This window comes from Macrotis lagotis, chromosome 5 (genome assembly GCF_037893015.1).
Source record: "Macrotis lagotis isolate mMagLag1 chromosome 5, bilby.v1.9.chrom.fasta, whole genome shotgun sequence".
Classification (NCBI taxonomy): Eukaryota; Metazoa; Chordata; class Mammalia; order Peramelemorphia; family Peramelidae; genus Macrotis; species Macrotis lagotis.
The window spans coordinates 19,858,745-19,871,801 of NC_133662.1; the positions used below are offsets into that span (position 1 = coordinate 19,858,745).

The following is a 13,057-nucleotide window of genomic DNA, read 5'->3' on the forward strand; positions in this document are numbered from 1 at the left end:
GAAATGTGGTTATGTAGTCTAACATTAAAATAAAGGAATGACTATTTCCAGACATCAAAGCTTTTGACAGGAGACTATTCATAACTGCAGTCAGTAATACTTGACCTTTTTTATTTTCTGAGATCATATGAGGTAACCAGACAACACCAAAGCAGATTTTTAAGAGGTATTCAAGCAATCATCTTTCATAAACTGGGTGAAAGAAGATGAAGCACTCCCCATTCCAATTCCACTTGGACGATAATCTCCATCTCTTTCCACAGGAATACCGAAAAATAGCTCTGGAACCATCCCTAGCTTTGACCTTAACTTTCCCACCATTCCCATACTAAGCTTCTACTAATTCTTATTTTTTGTTGCTCAGTTATTTTTTTCAGTCATGTCTGACTTTTCATGACTCCACCTGGGGTTTTCTAGTAAAAGATACTAGTGGTTTGCCATTTCCTTCTCCAAATCATTCTACAGATGAGGAAACTGAAGTCAACAAGGTGAAGAAGTGACTTGACCAGGGTCACAGAGATATTAAGTATCTGAGGCCAGATTCAGACTCAAGAAGATGAACGTTCCTGATTCCAGGTCCAGTCCTTAATTAATCATTTTTTCCCCATTAAAGGATATCCTTGAGAATAGAAACTGTCTTGCTTGCTTATAAGTAAAAGGTGAAGGTAGACATAAAAGAGCAGAGGAAAACTGTACAAAGGAACAAGAAGCAGAAAAGAACACTTTAGAAAGGAATATCAAGGGACAAGTATGAACTATAAGTATACATGAATGACTCCCCACCACACACATCTTCTGTAAGGCACCTTCCAGGGTCAGGTCTAAGATTAGTCAATGACCTCTTCTAGTGAGGTAAATAAAACACAAATTCTAGCTCTGGGCTCAGTAAAATGAAGAGATCCTCATCACCTCAGACCTGGACCACAGCAATAATCTTCTGGTTGACCTTTCTGCCAACAGGTCTCCTCCCACTCCAGTCTAATCTCAACTCAGCTGGTGCTGAAGTGGTTTTCCAATGGTCTGACCAGGTCAGACCCCCTCATATCCCCTCCCCACATCTGCTTACCACCTCTCCCCTAGCAATGGACTTCCACTGGCTCACTATTTCCATCAGTATCAAACAGAAAATCCTCTGTTAGACACTGAAAGCCCTTCACAACCTGTTCCCTTCCTAACCTGCTTTACTATACTCTATGAAAATCTACTCCACATAATATTTAACAATTCAGTTTCACAGCCTGCCTCCTTGACTATTCCTAACAGATGATACATCTTCCAACACAAGACTTATCACTGGCTATTCCCTGATGCCTGGAATACTCTTTCCAAGCCTCACATCGATGGATTCCTTCGTTTCCTTCAAGATTCAGCTCATATCCTAAAAAATATGCATATATATACATAGATATATAGATATATACACACACATATGCACACTGTGTGAATATATATATATTTACATAAATATTTTGATATTTTGTAGGCTTGGACTCTAATGTTACATAATAATAATGAACAGCTAGCATTTATATAGTGCCTACTGTATATCAATTATAAATATCTTTTCATTCAAAAATCACAACACTGAAAAGTCAGTATTATTATTCCTTTTTTATTTTTACCTTTACAATTATTATCTCACTCAATTCTCATAGCAAGTCTGTTTTGTTATTATTCCTATTATATTGTTTGATTTTTGTTTGATATTTGTTTGATATATTTGTTTGATTATTCCTATTATAATTTGTTTGATCCTCATAGCATCCCTGCAAAGTCAGTGTGGCTATTATTTCTATTTTACAGTTGAGGAAACTGAGACAAACAGGGGGTAGGTGATTTGCCCAAGATCTTACATCTAGGAATTATCCTGAGGTAGGATTTGAACTCAGGTCTTTGTTATTATTCCTATTTTACAGTTATGCAAACTATGCGGCTCACATAAGGTCATATAGCTAGTAAGCACCCAAGGTAGGACTTGAACTCAGATCTTCCAGATTCCAGGACTTTCTATTCACTGGGTTACCTAGTAGTCACTTCTGTGGACTCACAGATAGTAACTTGCCCTACAGATAGCAGCTTCTTTCTTTTAATTGTCTGGTGTCAATCTTCTCTCCTCACTGGGACTGTGAACTCTCCTAAAGTGGAAATGTTTTTTGCTCTTCCACTCTCCTCTGTAATGAGCAAATGTGTTTTACACCTAAGGAAGAACAATGTCTTCCCTCAGAGGCCACACAAAACCAAGTGAGACTACCTTGTTGTACCATCTAATCTTGCCTATAGAATGTTAATTTTTCAAGCTTCTACCACAACCATCTTGTTGAAGTTCACTGCTCATCTGTTATTTCTTGACACATGGGCTCCTTGAAAGCAGAGACTGTCTTACTTGTTTTTAGCACATAAATGTTTAATAAACGCTTCATTCATTCATTCATTTATTCATTCATTCAATTCCAAGGAAAGGAAGGCAGGAAAAAAAGAGCAAACAAAATAATAAAGAAAGAAGGAATAGGAAGAAAAGTCACAAAGAAACTTCCATCATCTAAGTTCCCACACAATCACAGATTTCATGAATGGAAGGGACCCTCAGTAACCAAACCTTTAGAACAGCCCTTCCCAGATAACTACAAAAGGCCATTTAGTCTTTGTATGAAGAAAGCACACCTCCAGAGATAAACTATTCCACTAGAGTGATTAATTTTTTTCTTAAATTACATCCTAAATTTACAACTTCTACTCTCTGCTCCTGCAATTGTTCTCTAGAGGTAAAGCTTGGCAAGAAGGGAAACAATATATTACAATGGAAAGACCATGATGTATTTGAATTATGAACTGGACTGAAATTCTAGCTTTCCTGCTTACTATCTATGTGACTGTTGCAAACCAGGCAATTAACCCTTTTTCCATAGCACTACAAGAGCTAAAAAAGAGTTCCTTCCCATCTTCATTACTTGTGAGTCTCAATCACTAGAAGCATCACTCTAACCCCTGGTCCTCAATTAGATTCATTGTCTGCAAAAAAGAGGGAATTGGACTAGATGACTTTTAAAAGTACCATGTAGTAACTTTATAAGGTTAAAAATTTAAAGCAAAATAGGGGCAGCTAGGTGACGCAATGAACAGAACACCAGCCCTTAGAATCAGGAGGACATGAGTTCAAGTACCTAGCTGTGTGACCTTGGGTAAGTCACTTAACCCCACTGCCTTGCCAAAAAAACTAAAAAAAAAAATTTAAAGCAAAATAAAAGCCAAAAAAATGAAGGAGAATCTCTCTTTCAAGCTTCCTCTGGTATCTCTCCTATGACTAAACAATAACAGAAAATTTTTAACTTTTAAAAAGAAAATTCAAACTAAAAAAAGATAACACACAAACAACCCCAGGGGCTTATGTCTAAACCAAATGTACAAAGATGTTGCTCATGTGATTTTTAAAAAAGATCCCAACCAACAAAAAAAAAAGATCTCAACTACAATTTTAAAAACTTTAAAAGGAAATCTGTCAGATGGGATAGGGAATGAAAGGATGAGGATATTTAATCCAGTTGCTTAATCGACTGGGGCATCAAAAGTCTCTTATTTATTTTGAGCAAGATTCACCAGACTCTGCAACTGGAGCCCCCTCCACCATCGCTCCAGATTGGCATGTGTCTGCCGGGCATCTGAAAGTCTTACAGTAAATGGTGACTCATTTTACACAGCACACACTGTAGGTTACTGCTAATGTAATAACTTGAGAAGTTTGTTCCATCCACATGAAAGAAGAGGGTTGGCTTCTTTGGGTGTAGAGCCAGGAGTCCTGACTCAAAGTGGGACCCTTATACTCTACCACTTCTTATGAGTTTAGTTAAGACTTTCAAACTGTAATTACCCAGCTTGGGGGACAGGGGGAGGGGGAATAGGAAGAGGAGGGAAGGAAGAGAAAAGAGGAAGTGGAGGGGAAAGGAGGTGGAAGGATGGAGCAAAAATCATAAGAGAAGGTGCAAGAGATCAAATGAGTGACAGCTAGAAGATAGATACAGTGCCAGTCTTGGAGTCAGGAAAGAACAGGTGTCTCAATTCCTACTTTAGACCCATTCCAGATGTAATCCATAAGCAAGTTATTAACATCTCATATTCCCAACTAACTCTAAGGTTGCAAATTACAGATAAGCTGCTGCTCTGAATGGATAGAAGGAATTTGCAAAATTTTTGTTTTTAGTAAATATTTATAGGGGCGGCTAGGTGGCACAGTGGATACAGCACCAGCCCTGGAGTCAGGAGTACCTGAGTTCAAATCTGGCCTCAGACACTTAATAATTACCTAGCTATGTGGCCGTGGGCAAGCCACTTAACCCCCATTGCCTTGCAAAAACCTAAAAAAAAAAAAGCATTTATAAAAAACCTACTATGTTCCAAATACTATGTTAAGCCCCACTCCCCTTCTTTTTTTAAAAGAAATATCTCATTTGATCTCAGCAACCCTGCAAGGGAGGCATTATTATTCCAATTTTATAGATAAGAAAATTAGGTAAATAGAGGCTAAATGACTTGCCCAGGGTCATACTGAGTATCAAATGTCCAAAGTGACATTTGAATTCAAATCCTCCCAACTCTAGGACCAGTGCTCTAGCCATTATGCCACCTTGCTGCCCAATGGGTAAAGATTTTAACAAAATAAATAAAAATAAAATAGAACATTTGATGTTTTTATAGATTTCTGCCTGACTCTCAGTGATTCCATGTGAGGTTTTTTTGGCAAAAATACTAAAATGGTTTGCCATTTCCTTCTTCATTTCATTTTACGAATGAGGAAAATAGTCAACAGTGTTAAGTGACTTGTCCAGGATCACAAAGCTAATAAGTATCTGGGATCAGATTTGAACTCAAGAAGTAGAATCTTCCAGGGCTCTATCCTAATGTTAATATGTGGTTATCTAAATCTCATAGCCCACAAATATTCTTATGTAGAGCTTAGTGGCCCCATATCTATTTGACTCCCTTGGTCTAGTAGAAGTACAGTTTAATTGGAATTCAGGAAAAAACTGAGTTTGAATCCCACTTCTAATATTTATTAGCTAAGCGACTCTGGGTAAATCAATGAGCCTCTCCAAGCCTTTCTTTCTCCATCTGTTACGGGAATATTGTCTCAAATGCCAAGTCAGCACAAATTGTTTTTAGGAGGATCAGATGAGAGAGTGTATGTTAGTGCTTTGTAAAGCTTAAAGCATTATATAAATGCAAACTGTTATACTAAAAAGATTATAAATGGTTGTGTAAGAATTATTTTATTTTTTTTTTTACATGAAAGTTTTTTACTATGACAGAGACATCATACAATTTTTATGATCTTGGTCTTTCTTTCTTGCCTTTGTACAAGGCCAGAAGAGAAACATTTGCAACTTTTACAACCTTGAAGCAGACTCCAGGAATATCACCAACAGCATGGCCTTTTTGACCAAATCCAGCAACCAAAACTTCATCATTTTCCTCAATAAAATTCAAGCAGCCATCACTGGGAACAAAGGCAGTGATTTTTTTGCCATTCTTAATCAACTGAACTGTCACACACTTCCTGATGGCAGAATTGGGCTGCTTGGCTTCTACACCAACTTTTTCCAAGACAATCCCTTTGGCATGAGATGGTCCTCCAAATGGGTTGGCCTTCAAGGCAGTGCCCAAATGTGCTTTCTTATATTGTTGGTCATGCCACTTTTGGTCTCTTCTGTGGCTGTGGAGCTTCCTAGCAGTACGAAGACCACGGCACTTACCCATGCTGCTGCCGTCCGGGCCCAAGATAATTATTTTAAAAAGACTAGACTTAAAAAAAAATACCTGCAGGGGCAGCTAGGTGGCATAGTGGATAAAGCATCGGCCTTGGAGTCAGGAGTACCTGGATTCAAATCCAGTCTCAGACACGTAATAATTATCTAGCTGTGTGGCCTTGGTCAAGCCACTTAACCCCATTTGCCTTGCAAAAAAAAAAAAAACCTAAAAAAAAATACCTGCCCTTTAATTTTTGTGCATTATCTCATTTAATATATTACTATTTACTATATTCCCATAATATCTATTACCTACCTCTCAGGAGGTAGGTGGCTAGTGTTGGGTATCCAAAGGAAGGAAGATGCTGTATTAAGATTTCTCACTATTTCAAAGAATCTCTTTGGGAAGAAATCATACTGAAGAATGAATGATTTTTCTTTTTTTAATTTCATTTATTTAAGGCAATAGAGCTAAGTGACTTGTCCAAGATCACACAGCTAGGTAATTATTAAGTGTCTGAGGCTGGATTTGAACTCAGGACCTCCTCATTCCAGGGCTGGTACTCTACACACTGCACCAACTAGTTGCCCCTTGAATGATTTTTCAAAGTAAAAGAGGAAGGGAAAAAAGAATGAAGAAAAACAAAAAAAGACAGAAAGGTTGAGAGGAGGAAGAAGGAGAACAGGAATTTAAGAATCCATATAAATCTAGAAAGAATCTGGCCATTGGAGTTTAATTAGCCCTTCCCAATACCCTAGATTCCATCTTGGAATAGACATTAAGTTATTTGGTTCTAATGCCATCAAGTCTAACTAATTTTACAAAAGGAGCTAAGGTACAACACAGAGATTAAGCAATTTGCCCCCAAGATCCCACAGCTAATGTATGAGGCACAATTTGAACTGAAGTCTTCCACTGTACAGGTCAAGTACACTGTAAAGCCAAGTATATAGCTATCCCTTTGGGAAAGAATTAAATAAGACAGGATTTTAAAAAAAAGGAATAAAGTCAGATCACCTCTAGATGACCTTTGATCTGTTCCCCCTGCTCTCCCTCTCCAATTTATCTTCCAAAATACTATACATTAAACATGTAATTTATAAAAAAAAAAAAAAAAACCAGGGAGGCTAGGTGGCACAGTGGATAGAGTACCAGCCCTGGAGTCAGGAGTACCACCTGAGTTCAAATCCGGCTTCAGACACTTAATAATTACCTAGCTGTGTGGCCTTGGGCAAGTCACTTAATCCCATTGCTTTGCAAAAAAAAACCAAAACCCTCCCCTAATCCTGGTTTCCAGGTTCTAGCAAAATCAGGGGCACCACCTACACACTCCTCTCTGGTTAAGCCCATTTCTATACTTTGCAAACTCATTTATCTGCCCAGACCAGTGTAGAATACAAGATACCACTGAAGAAATCATCAAGTGGTTATATAATTGACAATCACATAACTTGGGTTTCAAACCCTAACCATACTACTCATTGGTTTCGGACCTTGGGGCAAGTCACTTCCCCTCCCCAGAGGTCAGTTTTCTCATTTATTAAATGAAGCACTTACATGAACTGATACAAAGTGAAGCAAGCAGAGGCAGGAAAACAGTAATACACAATGACTACAACAATGTAAATGGAAAAAACAATCACCACCAAACAATCAAAAATGAATGTTGTGAAATTACAAAGAACCCACTAGGCCTCAAAGATGAGAGATATGAGAAGACACCGCCTCCCACTCTTTTGCAGAGGTGGGGGAATCTACAGGTATGGAACACTGAATAAACTGTTGGATTTTTTTTTCAATGTATCAATCAGTTTTTGTTGGGGGGGTTTTCAAAAATTCTTTAAGTGATGGCTCTCAGGAAAGGGGAGGTTTTTCAGGGGAAAATTGGGTGAGTTAAAAACAAGATATCAATTTTAAAAAAAAGTTTAATAAATGAGAATGAAAGTAGCAAAATAATAAAGGGCAAATGAGTCCTAAAGAAAATAAATAAAACAACATAGTCAAGGACCTCAAGGTCCTGTGGTGTAAAACATTTTTATAATATCAGGGTTGTTTTTTGTTTATTTGTTTGTTTGGGGGGGGTAGGTGCAATGTTAGCTCTTCAGAAAATATCATGAAGATGGCTTCAACAGTAGTTCTCACACTCATCAGTACCCTCTGTTGCACTCTGATTGGAAAGCCAGAAGGGAAAAAAAAAAACAACTTCCCACAACTACCTTTAAAGAAGTCCCTGAAGGGATAGTTGGTGGTGTAGTGGATAGAGTACTGGCCCTGGAGTCAGGTGAACCTGAGTTCAAATTCATCCTCAGACACTTAATAATTGCCTAGTTGTGTGACCTTAGACAAGTCACTTAACACCAATGCCTTAAAAATAATTAAGTGAAGAGTTCCCAGGGCAGCTAGCTGGTGAAGTGGATACCAGCCCAGGAGTCAGGAGGATGCGAGTTCAAATCTGACCCTAGACACAATAATTACCTAGCTGTGTGACCTTGGGCAAGTCACTTAATCCTCCTATCTTGCAATAACAACCAAAAAAAAAAAAAAAAAAAGAAGTTCCGGGAGCTCAGTCAATTCTTCATTTGCCCAGGCTACATTGCTGGGTTTTGACTTCTCTTGGTATGTTTATCTTCCCTGTTAGATGTGAAATTCCTTGAAAGGGAAACTCTTTCTTTTTTCTATTTGTATCCCAGGACTTAGTACAGAGTTCATATATAAAGCACATATATAAGTGTTTAATAACAAGTATTTATTGCACTGTGTTGCATTGTTAAGATTTATCTGACCCGATTTCTTTTTTTACTAAAAAATATGTTGTTAAAAGAGATGGCTTCCTGGGGAGAGGGAAAGATACAGGAGGAAGTTTAGGTGACATAAACACAAAACATATCTAAAAGTTAATTAAAAAAAAATTAAGTGAATGATGCTATATCATGTCTAAGTGTCTTTTCTCCAGTATAATATTTTATGACACTCTGATTTCAGAGACTCAAAATCTGAATAGTTCTTATTCTAAATGAACTTGCTCAACAAAATTAGAGATTATTAAGTATTTGCATAGGAAAATGACCATTTTCAAAATGTATTAACATTTTAATTGGCTCTGAAGGATATTTTTTCCACTGTGAGATAGGGATTATAATAGCTCTCCCTGGGAGGGAGGAATGTCTATTCTAAAAAGAGCCCCAGTTGTAATACAAGGATCAAGTTAGAGCTGGAAGCAACAAAAATCATCTTGTCCACACAACCATTTTATAGATGAGGAAATCCCAGAGGAGAGAAGTGACTTGCCCAAGGCTCTACAGCTAGTGACTGGTGCAGTAGAAAGATCAATGCTTCTTGGAGGTAGAGGGGCCAGGTTCAAATCCTAGCTCTGCTACTTTACTATATGATATAGCCCAAATTATTTCACTGTTTTAAATCTTAGTTTGTTTCCTCAGTGATAAAAACGAAAGGGAAGGGAAGGCTAGAGGTTCCATTTAGCTCTAAATCTTAAACAAAAATGAGTGATTCGGCATGGTAGTACTGAAGACATGTTGCAAGATAGAAAAGCAGAGGGAAGAAGGACACCCAAGAAAAGCAAAGTTATTTAAATAAAGTAGATATCGAATTCACATAAGGCCATAAAAAGCCAATTTGCAGCACAAACAAACCAGCTCAAAATATAATTAGAAAATGTTTAGCAAAATAAGCAAAAGTATAACACAGATAATGTTCATTTGTGGTTTTCTTTTTTTTATTATTTTTATGCAAGACAATGGAGTTCAATGACTTGTCAAATGTCACATAACTGGTGTGTCTGAACATTTGAACTCTGGTCCTCCTGACTCCAGGGCTGGTGCTCTATCCACTGCATCACCTAAGCTGCCCCCATTTATGATTTTGTAAGTCAATATTAGGCCTATGTTTCTATTTGACTTTGACATCACTAGTAAAGATCATTCTCAAAACATACATCATCCTCTCTTTCAGAGGAAAAAGAATGGAAACACTTCTAAGCCTGCCTAGTCATCTTGCTGATTCACTCAATTCAAAACACAACATAGAACACACAAGCCGAATTTGAGACTCAGTCATCTGAGAAAAGGACCACGGAAGCCCCGTGTCTTTTCCTATGAACTGAAATTTTTCTCTCCTTTACTCCAATTTCAAATTCCTTCAAAATTCATCTCTAAAGAGGGGTGGCTAGGTAGCGCAGTGGACAGAGCACCAGACCTGGAGTCAGGAGGACCTGAGTTCAAATCCAGCCTCAGACACTTAATGATTACCTAGCTGTGTGACCTTGGGCAAACCACTTAACCCCACTGACTTGCAAAAAAAAAAAATAGCCTAAAAAAAATTCATCACAAAGAATATCAAGAAAGCATCTACCATAAACAAAATACAAATAGCTGTATGGATAAGTAGATGGATGGACGAGTGGTTGGATGGACAAGTGATTGGAAGGACAACTGGATGTATGGAATAAAGCAGACTGGAAAAAGTTAAGAGCTCCGGAGCTCAAAGGACTTGGATTCAAATTTCATCTCTGGTGCTTACTCCCTGTGTGATCTGAACAAATCATTAAACTTAACCAAGTCACAGTTTCCTCATCTGTATTTGTTCTTCATTCTCAAAGACTATGACATCAGGGAGGTGATGCCATATTAAGTACGAGAATTGGATCTGAGAGAAGAGGATGCTGATGTCACCAGCCTCACTTTCTCCTCCAGAGCCAGCTGGATCCAGTGGCCAGATATGAATCAGGACTGGATATGACCCTGAAGGTGAGGCAATCAAGTTAAGTGACTTGCCCAGAGGCACATGGCTAGTTAGTATCAAATGTCTGAGGTCAGACTAAATCTCTGGTACTCCTGACTTCAAGGCTGGTGATCTATCCACTGCACCATCTAACTGCCCAAAAATCTAATTCCCCATCGGTAAAATAAGAGAGGTGGACTAGATAGCCTCTGAGATCTCTTATAGTTCTAGAGCAATGATCCTCTGTGGGGGGGGGGGGGGGGTTGTACATATATATATTCATATGTACAATATGTAAATATTACTGGAATTCTTATCAGTATGGATAAGATAAGCATTTCTAAAAGAAAATAGCCAATACTAGACTTTACTAACAGACTTTATGAGTAAATTAATAAACATTAGACTTCTTTTCAACATGGAAAAGTAAACATACATTTCTCCAAAACTGTACTCTGCGTATAAATACATACATAAACTTATTCTAAACATGCACATTTCTAAAAATGCACACACATGCATATATGAATATATCCATGTAAAGATCAGATAACCTAATGAAACTTATCAGCATGTACATGTGTGAAATGTGTTGCATGTATGAATATGCATGTGCCAGTAAATATTGCTGACATTCTTATCCACCTTGACTGTGTATCATACATGTAGGTTGGTTCATGGGTATATATGCACATGCAAACATGTCTGTATCCGTTAACATAATCCTATCAACAAAATCATCATGTATGTCTATAGGTGTAGGCATCACGTGCCTATGTTGTACATGTCAGCACACAGAATTAGAATTCTTATCAACATGAACATGGATTACTATATGTGTGTTTGTGTATATAAATATATGTGCATGATGGTAATCATTAGAATTCTTTCAGCAAGACTGTCTGTATGTATACTTTAAATCCTTACTTTACATCAACTCAGTTCAAATTCTTACCAGCACATTCCAGACAAAGGAATTGCAATGACCTCCTAGAGCTGTCCTCCCCATTCCCCTCCTCTCTAATACTCAGGCACTGAGGTGTCTAGTTCTTTTTAGGTGCAGAAGTTTTTATTTTGTCTTGTTTTGCTTTGCATTAAACACGCAAATGGTATTGATACAGCTGTTAAAGTTATTTGCAGGTACCTGTGTGGGTTTAATTTTTTTTTTAATATAAGATTAAAGGCTATTGGAGGGTCATACTTCTGTGTTTTCATTCACCATCCACCAAGACAATATCTGAGTCTTCTGTCTCCTGGGGGTCCATTCTGGGATCGGAGGGAGGGGGTCTCCTAACCACTGCAAGACTATCAAAAGAATGAGCAGGCTGAACTCAACTGTAAGTTATCCTTCCAATCCTCTCCACATATAACCAGTCTGTCTTCTTTAGCAGGCATAATCTTTCTATTTCACAATTTCTCTTACACAATTGCCAATTCACAACAGGAAGCAATATGGTACCATGTCTGGAGAGGGGCTCCAGAGTCAATTTTCTCACTTTCTGCACCTGACTTAAAGACCACGGACAAGTCAGTTTACCTCAGTGTTCCCACACAATTCTCCAAGATTCTCTGTGACAGAAGAGTCAAGAGGCACTGTAGGAAAGGGTCTCTCAGAAACTGAGGATACCTAAAAGCAATGAGCTCACAGACACTAGAATGACTAAAAGAGAAAAAAGAAAACCCAAACTGCCCATACACATCATGCCATAACCCTGTGATCTTCAAATTTAAATCTTCAAAGACTGTAATAGATTCCACTCCATGATTACAGCATTGTGCAAAGCTTTTTGTTTTTTGTTTTTTTTACAAATATTATCCCATTTGATAATGTATGATGCCACATAACAATCTCTGAAAGAACACTGTTAAAAAGATAAATTCATGGACTAGGACAGAATAAGCACAATGTACCAGCACACCCTGGGGGGAGTCAGGAAAAAGGTTAGAGAAGTCTTACTGAGCCTTATTTCAGCAAGTCTTCTCCCATCACATCCAAGGATATAGGTCTTGGTTTTCAGTAAAAGTTTGGGCTCAAGAGCCAGAAAGAAAAACATTATACACATTAACAATAACATATACACATTAACAATAACATAGAGTGATGATCAACCAGGATGGACTGATTCATTTCAGCAGTACAATAAGAAAAGACAATTTTAAAACACTTGTGATGGAAAATACCATTCATATCCAGAAAAAGAACAGTGGAGTTTAAATGAACAGGAAAGCTTATTATCATCAATTTTTAAAAATTCTCTCAAGTATTATATCATTTTTTTCTCCCAAATATTTTCTATATTTTAGGGTGAATGGCAATGCTTTTTTTCTTTTTCTTTTTTAATTTTAGAAAGGTTTTATTTATTTTGAGTTTTACAATTTTCCCTCAATCTTGCTTCCCTCCCCCCACTCCCCACAGAAGGCAGTTTGTTAGTCTTTACATCATTCCCATAGTATGCATTGATCTAAGTTGAATGTGATGAGAGAGAAATCATCTCCTTAAGGAAAAAACATATACTATGAGATATAGCAGAATTATATAATAAGATAATATTTTTTAATTAAAGGTAATAGTCTTTGGTCT

The 13,057-nt window shown here is 37.5% G+C and overlaps 2 protein-coding genes across 12 annotated transcripts in view; both read right to left on the reverse strand.

Annotated features, from left to right (window-relative positions):
• TRERF1 (transcriptional regulating factor 1) overlaps window positions 1-13,057 on the reverse strand; it is a 292,412-nt gene that overhangs the window by 232,153 nt on the left and 47,202 nt on the right. The gene's annotated exons all lie outside the window — the stretch shown is intronic.
• The window catches only part of LOC141523630 (small ribosomal subunit protein uS12-like), a 54,571-nt gene continuing 46,770 nt past the window's right edge, over window positions 5,257-13,057 (reverse strand). The window contains exon 2 of the mRNA XM_074236963.1: window positions 5,257-5,964. Coding sequence (XP_074093064.1) covers window positions 5,317-5,748 — 432 coding nt within the window. The 5' untranslated portion in view covers window positions 5,749-5,964 and the 3' untranslated portion in view covers window positions 5,257-5,316. The remainder of the gene's footprint in view (window positions 5,965-13,057) is intronic.